This window comes from Indicator indicator, chromosome 8, assembly GCF_027791375.1.
Source record: "Indicator indicator isolate 239-I01 chromosome 8, UM_Iind_1.1, whole genome shotgun sequence".
Taxonomy (NCBI): Eukaryota; Metazoa; Chordata; class Aves; order Piciformes; family Indicatoridae; genus Indicator; species Indicator indicator.
In genome coordinates, this window is record NC_072017.1 from 37,361,765 (window position 1) to 37,381,723 (window position 19,959).

Below are 19,959 nucleotides of genomic sequence, written 5' to 3' on the forward strand. Positions count from 1 at the left end.
GCCCATTAATCCATGTCCCAAAGTGCCATGTCCATGTGTTTTTGAACACCTCCAGGGATGGTGACTCCACCACCTCTCTGGGAAGCCTGTTCCAGTACCTGATCATGAATCTTTTGGAATAACAATCTGCCCCAGCCAGCTGGTTTTTCTTAATCACAATAATCTTTTTAGATAGGTTAAGAAGACAAAAAGACAGAATCCACTAAGACTTTATTTTTGAAAGTGAGATTTATTGGTCCAGTTTATCTGTCTCAAATGAAAAAGGTGAGTAGAGTGATCACTGTCACTCTCACAGGACTTGACAAGGTGATACAGGGACAGGAAAAAACTGAAACAGGAAGTGCTTAGGTTTGGTAACATAGATTTTACACCTGTAATTCCTTTCATGAATTACTTTCCCTTACCTTCCCTTGAAACTTTTCCAGACTTGAAATATTCTGAATTACCCCTGTGTGAATATATTTCTATACCAAGTGCCCAGGTTAATATGCTTTGCAGAGTTTTGTTCCTGTGAACATGTTATCAAGATATCTAGCCGAACCCGATAGAACCTGTTATCAGCTTTTAGGATTTTGAAGGAGTTTCAGGGTATTTAAAAAGTTTTTGCTCACAAAACCAAAGGAATTTGGAGGAAAGACAGCTTTTTTTTTTTTTTTTTTTTTTTTATTAGCAGTAGTACATTTCTAGTGTTTGTGACTGCACAGCAAATCCTGAAAATGAGACAAAATGCACCCTAAAGCTTGACACTTGGGAGTCACACAAACCTGCGTAAATACCTAGGGTCACTCATCATCATTTCTAAGCCAGACTCATGGCTCTGTAGATCTGTTCTCTTAATTTTTTTACCAGTACCTTTGGTGGTGTGAGCAATGGTTTTATTCAGGATAGAAAAAATGACTCTATATAGATCTATTTATGAATGGTAGCATATGCACTCCTGATGCTTCTCAGATTTTGAGAATAAATATCTTCTATTACTGTGTGTGCATTCGTCCTAAGTTTGGCTTTGCAGTGTGTTAGTTATTTAAAATACACATGGGTATTTTTGGTAAAAGCTTGGTTTTGCAATACTTTTTTTTTTTTTTTTTTAAAGCTCTGGTATCTAGGCTTCCTCTGAATTTGTAATTTTTAGTATTAAAGCAACTACCATGCAATATCTTCATGCTGTACTAGATTTCCTTCAGGAACCTGGAAACACTTTATGGACAATAACTGATGCATTGCCCTTTAGAGGGAGCAAAGAGATATTTTATTACATGCTAACCCTACAAGCTACATATTGAAATAGCCTTGAAACATGGTGGATATGATTTGAAACAGAGCATGTTCTTCTGACAGAATAAAGATTGAGCTGACTGAACTGATCCCTTTCAGGATACATTTGAAGGTTAAGCAACTACAGATCTCAGCTAATCTGTTGTAATCTGCTGTTACTAAATGGATGTCTACGTTTGCATTGGTAGCACAGTGCATATAGTGTGCCTAGGAATAAAGTTTTCACGTTTTTTCACCTCAGTTCTGCTGGGAGGAAGCCATGTATTTGTTTATTTACTTCTACCTCCTCATGAGCTTTTTTGAAGAAGCACATGGGTTTTGTCCTTCACAATGCACTTGCGTTTACCACGGCAGGAGTGATGGCACTGGAACAAGGTAGATCCTTTTTTTCCCTTATAAATTGCCTTGTATAATGAATAATAATTAAAAGGGTTAAGAAATTGGAAACAATGTTCTCATACATTGCAAATTAGTTCGAGCATAGCTGAAATAAAAACGTATTTTGCACTGGTGTTATAAAGTTATCAGTATTCCTGAACAGGAGCAGATGGTGATTATGGCTTTGTACTTAGCAAATAGCTACTCTAAATCATCAGTTTTTGCAGAAGGTGCTTTCTTTCTGCTCCATGATTTTCCTGTTATTGTAGAGGGGGGGGAAATCTTTTATGTTTCTAGAAACTAGTTGTCTAAGGTGATTCTGATTTAAATAAATAAAATATCTTCTTCCTTTTTAACCTGCAGGAAAAACACAATTTTTGGTAAGAAAGAAGTTAATTTGGAGTTTGATCTGGGTACTGTCACATCAATTTTGGAAGATACTGTTTGTCATTACTACTTATTGTCACAACATATGTATCAGAAACCTGCACGAGGAGAAAGTAAAATAGAGGAAGAATATAGAGCAAAGGGGGAGAAAATTAAAGATGGGCTTATTGAAGGGAGGGGAATTGTCAAGCTAATATGTACAGGCAATGCAGTCCAAGGAAACAAAACCAAACTAATTCTTGAAAATGCTGAGAAATCCCAGGAGCACCTCTAAAAAATAGGTAATTTCCATATGGACACTAGAAAGATGGCTGGAAAGCTTTTCTTTAGGGAAATACGCTAACATTTTCACTTTTCAGTCTGTTCTGCAATGTAAATATAGACAAATATTTGAATCTTTGTCATGCAGAAAAATGGAAAATCAGTAATCCCGTTTTCTGAATTTTACTAAAACGGGGCATGCAGCTCCCACTTGAGATACATGCATGCATTTATTCCTTACACAGTGGCCTCTGGTTTTCAGTTATCAGTGGAACAATGGGCAGAAGATGGTGCTTTGGTGCTTTAGAATAAAGCAAATCTAGCTTCCTGGTGGAAATATCATTGCTTTTTTTTTTTTTTTTCCTGTAGAAACTCCATGTTTGTCTTTTCAACTTTTAAATGCAGAGGACTGCTCTTGATTTGATGCTCTTTATTCTGCTAGTAGTGTTGCAGAAAGTGATAGTATTAACATTTAAATCCGAAATACAAATATCTGATAAAGAAATGCCAATCTCTCCCTCTCTCTCTTTTTTTTTTTTTTTTTTTTTTTTTTGGGGTGGCGTTGTTGTTTGTTTATTTTGTCTTTTTTTTTTTTTTTTTTAAATGATGCCAGGTCTGTGCTCTGTAACGATCCTGACATGTATGAGATCCCTGTGAATGTTCCTGTGGATACTGTAAAACTTCGTATAGAGAAAACTGTCATACGAAGGATTCCAACTGAAGCCTTTTATTACCTAGTAGATCTCAAGTACCTGTGGGTAACTTACAACTGTGTAGCCAACATTGATATCAGCAGTTTCTATAACCTGAAACAACTGCATGAGCTACGTCTGGATGGTAATCTGCTCTCCACTTTCCCTTGGGAATCCCTGGCGGAGATGCCCAGCCTACGGACTCTTGATTTACACAACAATAAAATGACCAGCATTCCTGCTGATGCTGGCAGGTACCTGAGAAACCTCACCTACCTGGACATATCCAGCAACAAGCTAACCACCTTGCCATCAGACCTGATGGACATTTGGCCTCCCTTCTCAGAAACCATCCCGTCGAAGAGCACAGACATTCTGGTGACCCAGCGAGTCATTTTGGGTATGCTTGCACAGCTTGTCTTGTTCCTTATTAAAGGGTATCTAAATGTTAAGTTGCAAGTGATACTAGGCAGGGGACCAGCCTGGGATTAGGAGGGCAGGTTTTATCCAGGTTAGTCTTCTGTTTTCTCTATTTATTTTCTGTTGGTGATAGAAAATATAACATGTCGGTGATTATAAAATGAAGATGTCAGGTGACTTCCACGTTGTTATCGCAGGGCTACAGAGCAGAAAGTAAAATCTATGGATCCTGTAGATCTGTGGTCTATAAGAATATAGGCCATATGGCATATTCAGTATCCATATAAATGCAAGGCTTCCAAAAGTTGTTTCTGATGACATTTCTCTCATCACCAAATGCGGTTACAACTATAAGCATGTTAATTTGTAACTGCTTTTTCCAGTGGCTCACACGCCAGACAAGTAGCTAGAGTTGATGCTTGTGCAGAGTTCATCCTCAGACACAACATTAAAGACAGTCTTGGTTGCTCAGAGTAAGGCACCTCTGCTCTCCCCGTGATTCCCTGTGACCTTGCATTACTCTAAAGATGACTTGTTATCCTGAAATTTTCCCCAGTTTATGTGCTGAATATGTGAGAGAATGGGAATCTGATCTCTACAGTGAATAGTATTTAAGGTAACTATATAAGAATAGTTTGACTAGACTGAGTCTTTTCATACATCTATTCCATCTCTGTAGTATACCATCACATCAGTTCTGATTGTGCCTTTGTGTTTTATCTTACACTTAATCTCCACTTCCTAGTCTTGCAGGTAACACCTTCAGCAGTCTCAGAACATGGCTGGAACACCTCTGTTGGTAGTGTTATGTAACTGTTTATATATAAGAGTATGTTTTGATGTTTGTGTTGTGTAGTGCAGTGGATGGAAGGGAGGATAAAAGACCTTTAAGATCACCAGGTCCAAGTATTTTCTAACTCTACAACTACTAACTACGGTAGTTCTGTAGCCACTTGTAAAGGTCTGCGCTGCATTGTAATGCTCAATATTTCCAATTCCTTGATCTAAACCCCCACAATTCAGTGTTCCTTTGTTCAGCTGACTTGTTTCACAGCAGAAGATGCAATTTGAACCTCTCATTCAGATAGATTGTGTGTAAGCAACAATAGATGCAAGGGGGGCAGATGAGTTCCTCACCTACATGGCAACTGTAGGTTTGCAGCATTAAGAGAATTGTTTTATTCAGAATTAAAAGAAAAACAAATGTAAAAGTCCATCGCAGTTCCCCTTTTCCTGTCCCCACACTGAAGGCCACAGGAGGCAGTAAAGAAGGACTGACTGTGCCAGATCTGATCCTCCTGATGATCTCATGTGGGAGTCCCAGAGGATATTTGGTTTCCTTGGTTTACATAGCCCTCAGCACTTAAATAAAACCCAGCAGAAGAAGCAAGCAAACAAACAAACAAAACCCCCCAAGCCAAAAAAAGAACCCAAAACAAAACAAACCAACCCCAGGGCTGGAAGGAGGACCCTGGGGAACTACTGAGCTATCAGTCTGACAGTGATGGGGAAGGTCATGGAGAAGACCATCTTGTGCCCCATTATGCAGCATGTGCAGGGCAACCAGCAGATCAGGCCCAGTCATCATGGGTTGATGAAGGGCAGGTCTTGCTTGATAACCTGATCTCCTTCTACAACAGGGTGACCCACTTAATGGATGAGGGAAAGGCTGTGGGTCTTGTTTATCTGGAGTTCAGTAAAGCCTTTGACACCATCTCCCGCAGCACCCTCCTAGCTGTGCATGTGTTGGACGAGTGGGCACTTTGCTGGGCTAGGAGCTGTGTGTTTGGCTGGCCCAGAGCGTGGTGGTGAAGGGAGTCAGCTCCAGGCAGCAGCTGGGCACAGGTGGTGCTCCCCAGGGCTCAGTGCTGGGGCCAGTTCTCGTCAATGCCTTTATCAATGACCTGGAACTGAGGCATTTGCAGGTGACACTAAGCTGGGTGGGAGTGGTTTCTGCTGGGGGGTAGCAAGGCTCTGTGGAGGGGCCTGGCCAAGCTGGATCAGCAGGCCCAGCTATGAGGCTCAACAAGGCTGCGTGCAGGTCCTGCACGTGGGTCACAACAACCCCATGCAGTGCTCGAGGCTTGGGGCAGAGTGGTTAGGAAGCTGCCTGGCAGAAATGGAGCTGGGGGTGCTGGCCAACAGCTGGCTGAAGATGAGCCAGCAGTGTGCCCACATGGCCAAGAACACCACCAGCATATTGGCCTGGATCAGCAGTAGTGTGGCCAGCAGGACCAGGAGGTGATTGCCCCCTTGTACTTCACACTGGTGAGACTGCACCTGAATATCTTCAGGTTCTAACTCCTCACTACAAGAAAGACATTGAGGTGTGGAGCATGTCCAGAGAAGAGTAGTGAAGTTGGTAAATGCCTCAAGAATGGGTCTGGTGAGGAGCAGCTGAAGGAACTGGGATTGTTTAGTCTGGAGGAGAGGAGAGTGAGGGGAGACCTTATTGCTCTCTACAACTACCTGAAAGAAGGTTGTAGAAAGGTGGGCACCAATCTCTTCTCCCTAGTATCAAGTGACAGAATGAGAGGAAATGACCTCAAGTTGCACCAGGGAAGGTTTGGATTGGATATTAGGAAAAATTTCTTTACTGAAAGAATGGTCAGACTTTGGAACAGGCTGTCCAGGGAGGTGGTGGAGTCACCATTCCTGGAGGTGTTTGGAAAATCTGTAGACGTGACACTTTGGGACATGATTTAGTGGGCACGGTGTTGTTAGGTTGATGGTTTGCCTCCATCTTAGAGGTTTTTTTCCAACCAAAACAATTCTAACAGTCTGTGATTCTGTGAAAAGGCAACCACCAAAAAAACCAACCCCAAGCCACACACATTCTTCCTTCCTTCCCCTTCCCCCTGGTAACCATCTGCTGGCTCTATTGCTGTGGGTACTTTGCCAGCCTCCTCTAGTCCTGGTGCTAGTGTTGGCTTCTCTAGAGACTTGGGATGTGATCTTTAGATCATTTTCATTTAATGAGCTGCAATTGGCTTTGAACACAGATCCCTAGAGGGGAACACACAGAGGGTCAAGCAGCACCCTGCTTCTCTTGTTTCAATGTTATGTGCTGAGGGAGACTCTGTGCAGTCATAAACTTGGATCATAAACTTGGATCTGAGAATGCAAAATGCCAGGCTGCATCTTCATTGTGAGTAAAGCTACCTGAGGTAGCCTGTGAATTTTCCTTCATCGATACCATAGCCTTCTGATGAGTATAACCCAATGCAGAGAGACAGTGCTTGCTATATAAGAAACTCTATAGTGAGTAAGAAACCATCTCCTTCCTCTGGAGATGAAGTGGTGCAGTGCTCTTTGTGTCATGGGTTAATCTGAGAAGTTTACTTAGCTGGCACTAAGGTTCATAATCAGTTACTGGCACTTGTGAAGTTGTAGCTAGGCCACTCACAGTCACTGCCAGAGGCTCATCATGTGGTTGCTGTTGATGGGCTGTTACAAAGCAGTTGTTTTTCAGGAATGAAATGGTTGATAGAAACTATCAGGCTAGAAATTTGAGCTAGAAGTTGGGTATGTTGGCATAGAAAGACAGAAGCCGGATGTGTTCTGTGATATTGCTTCCTCTCTGATGCCCCTCCTGTGTCTACCAGGATTGCTGGAGAATGAGGGAGGAGAAAGTGTCCCATGGATACTCTTTTCCTCTGAGATGAAGATAAGGATCACAAAGGTGATCAGGAAGGATTTTGGAAAGGCCTCTAACCCTCTGCAATGTAGATTCAGATGAACAGAACCATTTTAGTTAAATCAGTGCTGGTCTTTAAGCCTGCAGCCAGACCCTTCCAGAGCATTCTATAGTAACCTCTTCAAGTGCTTATCCATCAGGGGAGTGAGAAAGTTTCTCCTAATATCTAACCTCAATCTCCCTTACTGCAAACTAAGCTGATTACCTCTTGTCCTACTTGAGATGGACATACAGAAAAATGAATTGCTATCTCTTAGAGTAATTTTTTATACATTTCCCTTCCCTTAATTAATCACATTATTTCTTTCACCAGTTTCTTGCAGACCCTGAGTTTTTTTTTTTTTTCTTATTATTTGATGTCAACTCTAGTTACTGGTTCCCTTTAGACTCCCTTGGGTTTTAAGATAAGGTTGCTCTTAAAATATGATGCACACAAGTCTATGCTTTGATGCTCAAGAGTGTCCTATGTGCTCCAGCTGTTCTCTGTGGGACCATTCACCCTGATCTGTGTGCCTGCATGGAATGGTAACTGCAGCCAGAACTCTGCTAGAAGCTGGAACCTAAAGCAAATAAATGCTGGTTTTATCTAGACAGGAAAACAGTAACCACCATTCTGCTTTGTATAAGCAATGATGGCTTGAGCTGGCTTCTCTTCTAGTTCTGGCAAAACAAGATTGCATTTAATTAACAAAATCAAATTAAAACAAAATCAAAACCACAAACCCCCAAACTCAAATCTTTGGGCATATGTATATTTCACACCAGAAGGCAATTTTGTCTTCAGTGTCTTGACTGAGCATCAAGGGGTTTGCATGTAAAAGAAAGTTTAGGTTCCCTGTGTTTACTTCAAGGCTTCTTGGAGGAGCCACAACTGCTTTTGCCAGGGGACTGGCAGATTAGCATTTCCTTATTCAAATTCATAATCTCTGTAATTAGAGTTTAGGGCTTTTTGTTACCCGCCACTGCAGGATGTTCTTCTGTGTGGACACAACACTAAATGAAAGAAGGTCAGGGAATGATTCCTGGTCCAATGGCTAAGTGACTCACTCTGGCTCTCATTCACACAGTTTAGGGCCAGCTCTCTTTACAGCTGATGGGCATTCCACACTTTGTAAGATGCAGCCCTTTGTTTTCTGTGGGCTGTATGGGATGCTGCAGTGACTCAAAAATGCAGCTGTGTGGGTAGGGTGGTTTTCCTTTGGTTCAAATTGGCTGCAGTAAGGTGAGAGTTGCATTGTGAAGTATGGAATTGTGCTTTTGTAATTAAAAAATAGCAAGGGTGTATTGTATGCCTGATAGGTATGCAGGATAGTTTGAAGGTGCAAAGTCCACTTGCATTTACACTGGGGCCAAGATCAGGATAGAAAAGGCTGTTCTTGGTGTGGTCTCATCCATGATCTTTTTAGGGAGCAATCTTTGGAGTGTGAACCTGTCCCTGTAGCAACATCTGGCTTTATCTTGGAGAGCACCCACTGAAGTAGCTGACTAGTGTGAGCTCCTCTAGCTCTCTGTTGTTACCTCTGGAGCTACAGTTTGATACTTTGATCCAAATCGCAGATAGGTTTCAGCACTGGCTGCTGTGCAGGGCTGAAATTTCTGGTGTGAGTGATGGCAGTAGCATTTCCCGCATGCAAAATTACATCTAGTGAGTCATTGAGAGGAATGGAGGGATCCAGGACTTGACAGAGCGACAGTTGGATGAGATCTTGCCTCTGTTGCATGTAGATGTGCCAAAAATTTGAAATGCTGCAGCTCCATCATGCTCCCAGCTGTTATACTGGGCCATTTAGTAGATGCTGCTTTTCCTGGAACTACTCCTTAGCAATTACTTTTTTGTGGGAAACGCTGGGACACAGTGTGGGAAGTGGGCTTTGCAGTTTAGAGCCGTGGATCAGAAATGGTATAGCTTCATTTGGAAGAGAGCCTTGGGTAGGTTGGCCCAAGCTGTGGTGAATATTTCCATTGGCCTCAAACATGAATATTTCACATACTGCCATTTTACAGCAACTGAAAAGCATTTTGTTATGGAAGCTGTGGTCTGAGATTGGTTACTGATTTACAAAGGGAATTCCATGCAAAGCTATTTCAAGTGCTAAAGTCTGTATTGACACAAACCAGGGAAACCCTGTTGAGAAGACTGCAAAAATGTGCATACACAGGCACATATGCATGTGTTGGCCATTTTACATGCAAAACATGCATATAAATAGCCTGAACTTAGAATAAAGACAGGTTTTAAGAGCAATTTATAATCCATACTTCCTGCTACAATACGCTGCATTGCTATGTTGCAAAACATTAATTTTTATCAACTTTTTTTTTTTTGCCTCAGCATTTTTTTCCCTTCAGGCTGACAAGCTGCATTAATAATTCTGCACACACACACACACACACACACAAAGTTACAGGGTTTATAATGACTTGCTATTCCATCAGATGCATATGGCATTGGAGACTTACCATGATTTTTATTTTCTCTTCTTATTTTCCCCAGGGGATCCCTTCTCATTCTTTTATTAAAGCTCCCCATTTTTTTCCCAGGTTTGTTGATATTCCCCCTCTCCCCCTGCTTTTAACCATTTCTTTCTAGTGTTTGTTCTCACTTTTACCATTTTGTAAACACAAGCTGTTAAATTCCAGAATGCCCTTTGGAAGCTATGTTTACATTCCACTTCTGTTCTCTTTAATAGCTAACTGAAGTATGATCTAACTCGCTTGATTCTGACTCACTGTTTTATCTTTGATTCCAACTCAAGAGGGCTTCCATCTTTTCATTTGGTGAATTCATCTGACCTGAGGACTTAAAACAGTGGTGCAAATTTACTAAAAATATTGTGAGTACTGTCAGATATTGGCAAGACACAGATAAATGTAAGGACTGAGCCATGGAGGCAAGGAAGGGACTCCTGTAGCTGTATATATTATATATGTAGCAAAGAAGTAAAGAGTCTTCTGGGACTACAGCTTTCTTCTGAAGCTGAAACCAGGCCACTTAGGTGTTGGTCTCTTCTCCCAAGTAACAAGTGATATGAGGAGAGGAAATGGCCTCAAGTTGCACCAGGGGAGGTTGAGATTGGATATTGGAAGAAACTTGTTGACATGAGGGGTTCTCATGGACTGGAGCAGGCTCCCAGGGAGGTGGTTGAATCCCCATCCCTGGAGGTATTTAAAAGATGAAGAGATGTGTTGCTGAAGGACATGGTATAGCATCAGCCTTGACAGAGTGAGGTAATGATTGGACTCATTGATTTTAAAGACATTTTTCAAGCAAAATGATTCACCTGATTTAAAAGGTGAGTACAAATAATTACACATACAGGCTTGATTGAACAGATTTTTTATCAGCACAAAGGAGTTGATGTGCCTAGACATATGGAAAACATTCAGATGCTATCTCTTTTGCTTGTGAATATGCGTGAGGTTCACAGGAAATATTTTTATATTTTGGAGGTTTGATTGCCTGTTTTAAAAAAAAGAAACAAAACCAAAACACAACAACAAACAAACAATAAAAAAATCCCAGCAGTTGCTGATACAGTTTCCTTGATTTCTCCTTCTCTGTTCCAGTGAGCAATAAGTAGTGAATAGATGTGAAATCTCTTATGTCTGGAAAGGGTGAAATTGGATTGTGATGTCAAAGTCATGGAATCGCTTCAGGTCAAGCCTTGTTTTAAAGAGTGGGGATTAATTGGGGTTTACCACAGTTTGAACCAATCACTACCATTGTGCTTAAAATAGCCTAATCTTGGTCAGGCAATGAGAGGAAACAGTCATTAATTATTCAGGTATTCTTTCACCTACAGGTTTCTTCCAGAACCAAAAAAAAACCCAAAAAACCCAGAATTTTTCTGTTAGCTGTTTTGCTAATACCTAAAAATCCACATCGAACAATATTAGCAGATGTTTTGGGGTTGTTCTTTTTTGATGTGGTGTTTTGTTTCTTTGGCTATTTTTTTTCTTTTCTTTCTTTTCATTTTGGTATAATTAATATGACTTACCTGTTGAACTGATCAGTAAATTGAGTAGTGAGAGGCTCTAGCATACCACAGCTCAGTTCAGGCGGCAAGTTTTGTTTGTTGTTATTAATACTTGAAAAGTATGACAAAGGTATGCCCAAAAGTCAAATGTGAAACTAATGGAATCTGTGGATGATATGCTGTGTGGTGTTCTGCTTGATGAAGCCATTGTTGCTCTATGAAGGTCACCATAGCAGAGGAATCAATACCAGCTGAGGATTTAGACATATTCCTCAGAAATGGCTTTTTTTCTTTTGCCACAATGAGTTCACCAGGAAGCAGAAACCTCTCATTCAAAGATTTGGAATCAAGAAGCAAATATTACAACCTCTAACAGAAGAGGAGAAATAACATTCTTGTGTGCCATCATAAAAATATTATAGTCATCACCTTTTTCATTCCCATTTTCTACTCTTCTGCTGCTCTTTTTGAACATATTTCAGAGATTGCCCTAAGTTGAAGCCAGATTTCTAAGTATATTGTTATAGTTCAGTGCCAGATTAGAATTTTATCTGTCTAAAGCTTTTTCTCCTTAGCCTTTATCCGTTTTCCAAGGGGCAGAGATTTTGGTGTAAGCTCTAAACCCTTAAATTATCATCTTCTCTGCAAGCATTGAAAAAAGGGTCTGGGAAGATCAAACTGTAACAGCCCAAAGAAGGACCAAGAGCAGAGGAGTGTGACAGGATACAATACCCCTGAGAAGAAGAATCTTTCAAAAGGCAAAGGCAGGTGAAAATGTATCATCAGCCTTAAGACATCTCTTCATTGTTTTTTTTTTTTCTAGATAAATAGAAAAGTTAAGCAAAGATGATGCTGTTTTATTAATATGCTCCTGTAAATTAAAAAAAAAAATAGCTTAATAAACGTTTTGTACTATTCTTCCTCACCTCTGCAAAAACATCCCCACCAATCAGCTGAACAAAAAAAAAAAACCAACCAACCAAACAAAAAAACCCCAAAAATCCCCCTGAAAGACAGATTAACTCAGGTCATGGTTTGTCCTGGTGTCATGCTGTAATAACAATATCCTTATGTTGTCTGAGAACATTTTATATATTTTTTTAAATTTTTTTCCCCCCTTCCCTCCCCTCTTCAGGTTTTCAGGACAACCCCTGGTTTTGTGACTGTCGCATCTCAAAGCTTATTGAGTTTTCCAAAATTGTGGACAACTCAGTTGTTCTTCTTGATCCGTTGATTTCATGTAGTGGACCTGAGAGCCTGGCAGGAATCTTGTTCCAGAGAGCTGAGTTGGAGCAATGTCTTAAACCATCCGTGATGACATCAGCAACAAAAATCACTTCCCCTCTGGGAAGCAACGTTCTGCTCCGCTGCGATGCAACTGGGTACCCAACTCCACAGCTTACTTGGACTAGGTCAGACAATATACCAGTGAACTATACAGGTATAATTGCTCTTTTATAGGAACTGGGAGAGTCTGAAATTGTTGGGTTGTTTGTGCTGAAATGTGTCCAGAGAAGTGCCACAAGGATGATCAGAGGGCTGGAGCACCTCTCCTGTGAGGACAGGCTGAGAGAGTTGGGGTTCAGTTTAGAGAAAAGAAGGCTCCAAGCTAGAGGACAGGAGATTTAGATTAGACATTAGAAAGAAGTTCTTCCCCAGAAGGGTGGTGAGACACTGGAACAGGTTGCCCAGGGAGGTGGTGGAGGCCCTGTCTCTGGATTTTTTTTTAAAGGCCAGGCTGGATGTGGCTCTGGGCAACCTGATCTAGTGGAAGGTGTCCCTGCCCATGGCAGGGGGGTTGGAACTGGATGATTCTTGAAGTCGTTTCCAACCCTGACAATTCTGTGATTCTGTGCTTTCATTCATTGTTATGAATGAGAATGGACCAAGTATTGCACCAAGCTGCCAATTGTATCTGTGCAACAACCGTTAGGAGATTCTTTGTCAAAGTTTGGTCTGAATCAAACAAACTGTTTTGATTCTGAATGTGTTCTGTAATGAGAACAATGTGCATGGAGGGGGTAAATGGATGAAGTGGGGGGAAGGATAACAAAAAATGGAGGTTAGGATATTTGTGCCCCAACTCAGAAGCTGAATTTGTTACTGGAATCTCTGTTTTGGTTCAAAGCGTTCATGTTAAAAAAAGCTGGTGAGGCCATAACTGAGCCACATACAACTCAGCACAGGGTTTCCCAAAATTGTGTTTTCTATGTTATTAGTTAGGGTTGGCTGATTGGTTGGACTTGGTGATCTTGACAGTCTCTTCCAAACTGGTCAATTCTGTGATTTGCAAGTGTTTATTGTTTATTTGCAACAATCATCTTGAATGCTGAAGAGGCTTTGATTATCTGATCTTTGGGCTTCTCACTCCAAGAAAGACACTTGAAGTGCTGGAGTGGGTCCAGAAAGTGCTGAGTGACACAGTTCAGCACCAGCCTTGATAAAGTGAGATTATGGTTGGATATGATGATCCTAAAGGTCTTTTCCAACCAAAACAATTCTATGATTCTGTGGCATCTCTCTAGCTGCTAAGGTAGATATTATGTGCAGTGGCTTAAATATAATAAAATGATCCAAATTGCAGTTACCTTAAACTGGAGGTCTGAAGAAGCCAATAGCCCAAAATACTGAAATATCTTTAAGACAAAGGTACCTTCCAAAAATGTTTTAAATGGTTTGTGTGTTCAGTATCCCTTGAAATCAGTAAGACTTGTGTTTCCCAGCCACTTAGCAGCTTTAAGATGCTTGATTTCTCTTGATGTGTTTGTTTTACTTGGTGATACTGCAAATTATACTGTAATGCTTCCAGACATTCAATTCCATTTTGACCCAAGCTGAACACTTCTCTGCAATAATATAATAAGTCAGGGAGTTCCATAGTTTGTGTGTGGGGGTTGATTTGGTTTGGTTTGACCTGGGATGCTTATTTGGCATGGGGCTTTTTTTGTTTTGTTTTCTTTTCTTTTTAAGAGTTTAATATACATGACTTCTTCTAGCAAAAATAAGAGAAGCAGCTCCCTTTTATAATGTTTTGCTCTTTGCATTTTCCTGTAGTAATTCAAGAATCACCTGGAGAGGGTGTCAGATGGTCCATAATGAGCTTGACAGGGATTTCATACAAGGATGCAGGAGAATACAGATGTAAAGCCAAGAACTTAGCAGGAATGTCAGAAGCTGCTGTTACTGTCACAGTGGTTGGTGTTGTTACTACAACTGTGTCACCGCAGAAGTACGGAAGGAAGCAAGAGGCAGAGAGACAGAATACCACTCAGGAGGAATCCAAGCAGGAACCTGAGAGGACAACCACACCTCTTCCCACCACACCAACCACCACAGCACTGGTTAGTACTGAAAGATCAACGAGCAGCAAATTTACTGACAAGAAGCAATCCAGGCCCGTGTTTGATGGAAAGAAAAATTCAAAGGCAGTGACAAATGGAACCAAAAAGCAGACTGTGCAGCTAAGCAAGAAAGTGGAGGAGATTCCACTGAACACAGCAGGTATTGCTGAGCAAACTGTTGCTGTGAAGAACCTAAGAGTGATCAGTGAAACTGATGAAAGAGTGACCTTAACTTGGAAAACTGTCAATGCCACAAGCAGCTCAGCAGTGACTGTGTTATACTCAAAGTATGGTGAAAAAGATATGTTGCCTCTCAGCACTGATTCTAGCAAAAACAGAGTCACAATTGATGGTTTGGAACCTAGTACTCAATATATGGCATGTGTCTCACCCAAAGGAGTGCCACCTACAAAAGACCAGTGCATTATTTTCTCCACCGATGGGTTAAATGATGAAAGTGACTCTCAGTTTTCTATTCTGATAGTGGGCAGCAGTGCAGCATGTGTAGTTGTTTTACCTTTGATATTTTTCTTGCTCTACAAAGTTTTAAAACTTCATGTGAGACCCAAAACTGCAAAGGAAGCTGACCTGGCAAAAGAGACCTATGTTAAATTTGAAACACTCTCTCTGAAGCCTCGAACAGTGAGTGCAGGAGAGCAGCTCTGGGCGCGAAGATACACAGATGAGTCAGAAAGACTTCTCCTTTGTTCTAGGTCAAGCATGGATTCTCAAATGACCTTCAAAAGTGAGGGCTCTAGGTCGGAGTATCTGTGTTGAGCATGGGGGAGGGCGGAGCAGACAGAATATAAAATAGGTAAAATTATGATACTGCAGCTGAAACAAGATGGTGCTAGATGGTGGTCAGAAAATATTATCTGGTGTAATGCAGTCTACTGGATGGGTAGGATGGTGGGTAGGTGGGAGAATAGAAAAAAACCATTGCCTGTTAAATTTATTTTTTTTTTTTATGTTTGTGACTGTATGTGGAGGAATGATATTTTTCAAGAGATATATACAGCATGAAATGGTTGCCTGGTTAAAGATCTATTATTTGTTTTAATTAAAACATCACTCTGTTTTCTCTTTTCTTGTTTTACTCTGACATGCTAGTTGCATGTATCAAACAAGCACAACCTTCATAAAAATGATGTGCTTAAAAATAACAGAAAACCAGTTTAAGATACTTCTATTGAGGTCAAAACTTTATTTGCAAATGCAAGCTTTCATCTGACATCAGCTGTGCTTTGAGATGTTACACAGCTCACAGAGTTTATACAGTGTCTTGGAATGGAAGCGATCTCAGGGCGATCAAGTCTGAATCTAGGGAGCCACAGCTCATGGACTGTTAAGTCAGTGCACATCATAGTGTCATTTTGCAGATGCTGAAGGAAAAGAGCTTCTTCAGTATTCTGAAGCTCAGGTAAGATATCATCACGAGTAACTCTGTGAGAGATACTAGGTATTGACAGTGCTAATTTACGTCAAATGATCTTACTGCAAAATCTCAGCCTTAGAATTTACTTGGATACATATATCTATATACCTCAACTGCAGAAATCTCTGTACAAAATATCTTGTGGTACTGTGTAATACAACACACACTCTTATATGTACCTTTATATATAGATATATAGTACATAGATATTGCACAATATTATGTACTACACTGTAGTGATATAATACAATTTGCGATACAGTAAGAGGAGGTCTTGTCCTCGGGTCCTATTGGATGTGTAATGAGGTTCAATGAGCATAGTGAAAGTTCATTTTGAGCATGCTTCCCAATGTTTAAAAACCCAGGTATTAGTATTAATAGTGACAATGAATGCAGAATTGCCTATTAATAATGATTTGTCTGTTCTGAAGCAGCTTTTTTATTGCCTGGAGTAAATAACAGCTTTTATTGCTGAAGGTTCAGATACTATGGTTAGGTGTATGGATGAATTCTCTGAATTCAGTTCTTCCTAGTTCTTCCTAAAAATTACAACTGCATTGTTTTCTTGGACCTTTCTATGCCTAGAAGAACCGTTTGTATTGCTAGGAAATTTGGAATCTTTTCTTCCCAGAGTAAGAAATATTACTCAAAGTTACAAAGCAAAGTTTAGTTAGCTAACTTTAAAATAGTAGCATTTCTTGGTGTCACCAGGATTAAATTTTGCCTGCTGGAATGCTGGAGAGTGTATCTTGGAAAGCATAGCCTGGTGAGAGGAAAACGTTTTGTCAAAAAACCTGCAGTATAAAATCATTGCAGAAGATGAACACCTGGAAAAAAATCTTCATGGCAGTTACACGAGAAAGCTTGATGGTCAGGAACAACAGAATGAATAACGAGACCAGAGGAGCTGTAGGATGCAGGTGAGATGTTCAAAAGTGCAAAATTACCTTCCCTGCATATGCTTTTAGAACCAGCCTTGCTGTTCCTTTCTGTGTTGCATGCCTGGTTAAAAAGGGATCCTTCTTTTTTTTCATGGTTGATTTTGATTGCAGGGAAAATATTTTCAGTTTTCTGAGTAAACTATCATTTTTAATTTTCAGGTTTGTTTTTTCTTTAAGGAGAGCAGATTCTTTTTTTGTGTCAAAACCAAGGTTCATCTGACAAGCAGTTTATGATAAACTAAATTCTTGACAGTATCTGGAATGTTGCTTTACTTGCCTTCTGTTTTTCATATGGGTAGTAGTAGCCAGTAGCTATTGCTGAAAGTGTTTTGAATTAAAGCCACTAAGTTTATCATTAGTGAGAGCAAATATTTTAACACTGTTTTTTTTAATTCCTGGAGAATATTTTCTTTCAGTTTTCACAATTTTGCAAGAAATTTGAGTCTAATACTGGAGTTCAGCAGTGCTATCACCTGACTTGTAGGTGACACATCAAACTCATCAGACTCAGGTAGTACAAAGCTCTTTTGAGAGAGCTCACTTGCAAATGTGAAACCTTTTGGTTTGACTAATCCTTGTGGAATTAGCAGGTCCTAAAGTTAGAAATTAATCTCTATGACCATGTGTACTATCAGTATATCAAGGATGGAATGTGTTATAAAGGGCATAGAGAACATGAGATACATGATTTTTTTTCATAGTTTCAGAGACAACAGAGTTTTGTAACCCAGATGTGCTTCTGTACCTCATGTCAAAACAGCAAATAAGATGGGGAATTTCAACTGGAATTTGATATAGAGGCCAAATTACACTCTGTGGGTCACCTAGGCTTAGTTCAATTAAAGAGATGAAGAAATACTTCTGGTAACATGTAAATTTTTCTCCTGTAAATTGTTAATCTCAATGATAGAATCATTCTGGCATAGCTTTGTCACTTGTAATCGACTTATGTAATATATTCTGAAACGCAATTCTGAATCTGGTTGCAATGAAGGAAGAGACAGCCTCTTCTCATTTGTGCCCTGTGATAGAACAAGGGGCAATGGATGTAAACTACAGCACAGGAGGTTCCATCTCAACATGAGGAAGAGCTTCTTTACTGTAAAGGTCACAGAGCACTGGAACAGACTCCCCAGAGAGGTTGTGGAGCCTCCTTCTCTGGAGACTTTCAAGACCTGTCTGGACACGTTCCTGTGCGACCTGAGCTAGATTCTATGGTTCTGCTCTGGCAGGGGGGTTGGACTCAATGATCTCCAGAGGTCCCTTCCAACCCTTAATATCCTGTGATCCTGTAATTCATTGTGACTGTGAACAGTGCTGTCTGTAACCTGTGCTTGCCTGGTAGGTGAATTTGGAGAGAATTTAACCAACGTTTTTTCATCGCCTTTCATATATTTTGCACTTTGTTAGCTCAATTCACCCTGCATTTCACCAAAAAAAGCTTAGTTCCTTTTTTTTTACACATTACCTACAATGGGCGTGTCAAAGTGTGATGGTTAATGAAATAACTGAGCAAGTTGAGCTGAATTCCAAATAGACCTCATTTTTACTGAAAGCTTTAAGCGCTTGGCAGGGTTAGCCACAAATCTGGCTTCAATGTGCACTTACTAAGCCAAACTTTAGGCATTTTAGTCCTTGCTGTTGGTCATAGTGGACTTGGTTTTTCTTGTGCTGTCATCAGATGCTCACACTTTTCTCAAGCAGGGGATTAAGAGAGAAAACTCTTGTATGTACCATTAAAATGTCTGTAATACCAAAACCACTCAGACTTGGGCTGCATTTAAGGGGCTAAACAAAGGACATTTTTAACTTTTTACCTCTACAAAGAAGCAATTGTAATAGAAGCTGTTTTGATGTGAAAATAAAAGATTGATTTTATACATGCCATTGTGTTTGCCTGACCCTTTCCTCTTTGTTTATAGCTTTAGACAGTATGTGATGAGTATAGCTGTGGGGCAAGAGGAAATCTGAGAAGAAATGAGGAAAAAAAATACAAAGAGAATGCTGAGAAGTTCTGGAAGGGTAATACTCTAGAGAATTCTGGAACTGCACACCAGAAAGGCTTTTGCTTGCAGTTCTGCAGTGTACATGGCAAGGGTGCTGGGATGTCTGCAGACAGGTAGTATAAAGAGGTGGTTGAAGATACTGCCAGTGTATTGTAACAAGTGGAGCTCTGTACATGCCTAGTTTCAGCAAGGTGGAGGCAGCTATTACTCCAGAATATGCAGTAGAGACACTGGGGGAATTTGAGGAATGTACTAGTCTTAAAGCCTGCCTGTGTCCCATTGAAAGTTGTCAGAGCTTTTTTGAAGAACATTGCCTATAAACTGGAAAGAGAAGAGTGAGTGGATTATGCATTTATTGCAGGAAAGAGGATTATGCATCAGTAGCAATTCTGACTAGGTTGTAAACCCTAGATATAATATACTACAATAGTCCTTCATGGTGCAGTTATAGAATGCAGTGGATTGGAAGGGACCTCTAGAGGTCACCTAGTCCAACCCCCCTGCTGTGAGCAGGGACAACCCCAGCTAGATCAGGTTGTTCAGAGCCTTATCAAGCCTGACCTTGAACGTCTCTAGGGATGGGGCCTCCACTACCTCCTGGGCAATCCATCCCAGTGTTCCCCCACTCTCAGAAGTAAAGGATTTCTTCCTAATGTCCAATCTAAATCTACTCTTCTCTAGTTTAAAACCATTGCCCCTTGTCCTAGTGCTACATGCCCTTGTAAACAGTCCTTACCCAGCTTTTTTATGATTTTCTTTTTTAAAAAAACAGATTTGTTAGATTTATGGCTGGGAGGTAGACCAAATTGAATTTCCTTCATCAGCACAGATATAATTTCAAAACTAATTAGTTTAAAATATTTTAATTAATTAAAAAAAAAATCTAGCTGGGTGTGGCCTGGAAACTTGCAGACCTGGATGCCTTTTCTCACAGAATTCATTGCATTGTTCTAGGTGTTATAGTCAGTGACCATCACTTTCCTTTGTTGAAAATGAGCAGCTTCCAATAGAACATGTGCTTTCTTTTTTGTTGTCCTTGGGGTTTGTTTTTTTTTTTTTTTTGGTTGTTTTTTTTTTTTTTTTTTTTTGTTTTGTATTAAATCACTGGAAGAATTTTCCTCTGGATTACAAAAGATCAAAATTGACATC

At 40.3% G+C, this 19,959-nt stretch overlaps 1 protein-coding gene across 1 annotated transcript; it reads left to right on the forward strand.

The window, feature by feature from the left end:
• Positions 1-1,534: 1,534 nt before the first annotated feature.
• LRIT3 (leucine rich repeat, Ig-like and transmembrane domains 3) lies at positions 1,535-15,205 on the forward strand. The gene is made up of 4 exons (XM_054383252.1): positions 1,535-1,650; positions 2,915-3,393; positions 12,223-12,528; positions 14,142-15,205. The coding sequence occupies exons 1-4, from the start codon at positions 1,535-1,537 to the stop codon at positions 15,203-15,205; spliced, it is 1,965 nt and encodes a 654-aa protein (XP_054239227.1).
• The last annotated feature ends 4,754 nt before the right edge of the window (positions 15,206-19,959 follow it).

Bases quoted from the DNA above. Each gene is read 5' to 3' on its own strand.
- LRIT3 (XM_054383252.1), top strand. From the start codon at position 1,535: ATGTATTTGTTTATTTACTTCTACCTCCTCATGAGCTTTTTTGAAGAA. The intron at 1,651-2,914 runs GTAGATCCTTTT...AAATGATGCCAG, and splicing joins AGTGATGGCACTGGAACAAG to GTCTGTGCTCTGTAACGATC. The intron at 12,529-14,141 runs GTATAATTGCTC...ATTTTCCTGTAG, and splicing joins TATACCAGTGAACTATACAG to TAATTCAAGAATCACCTGGA.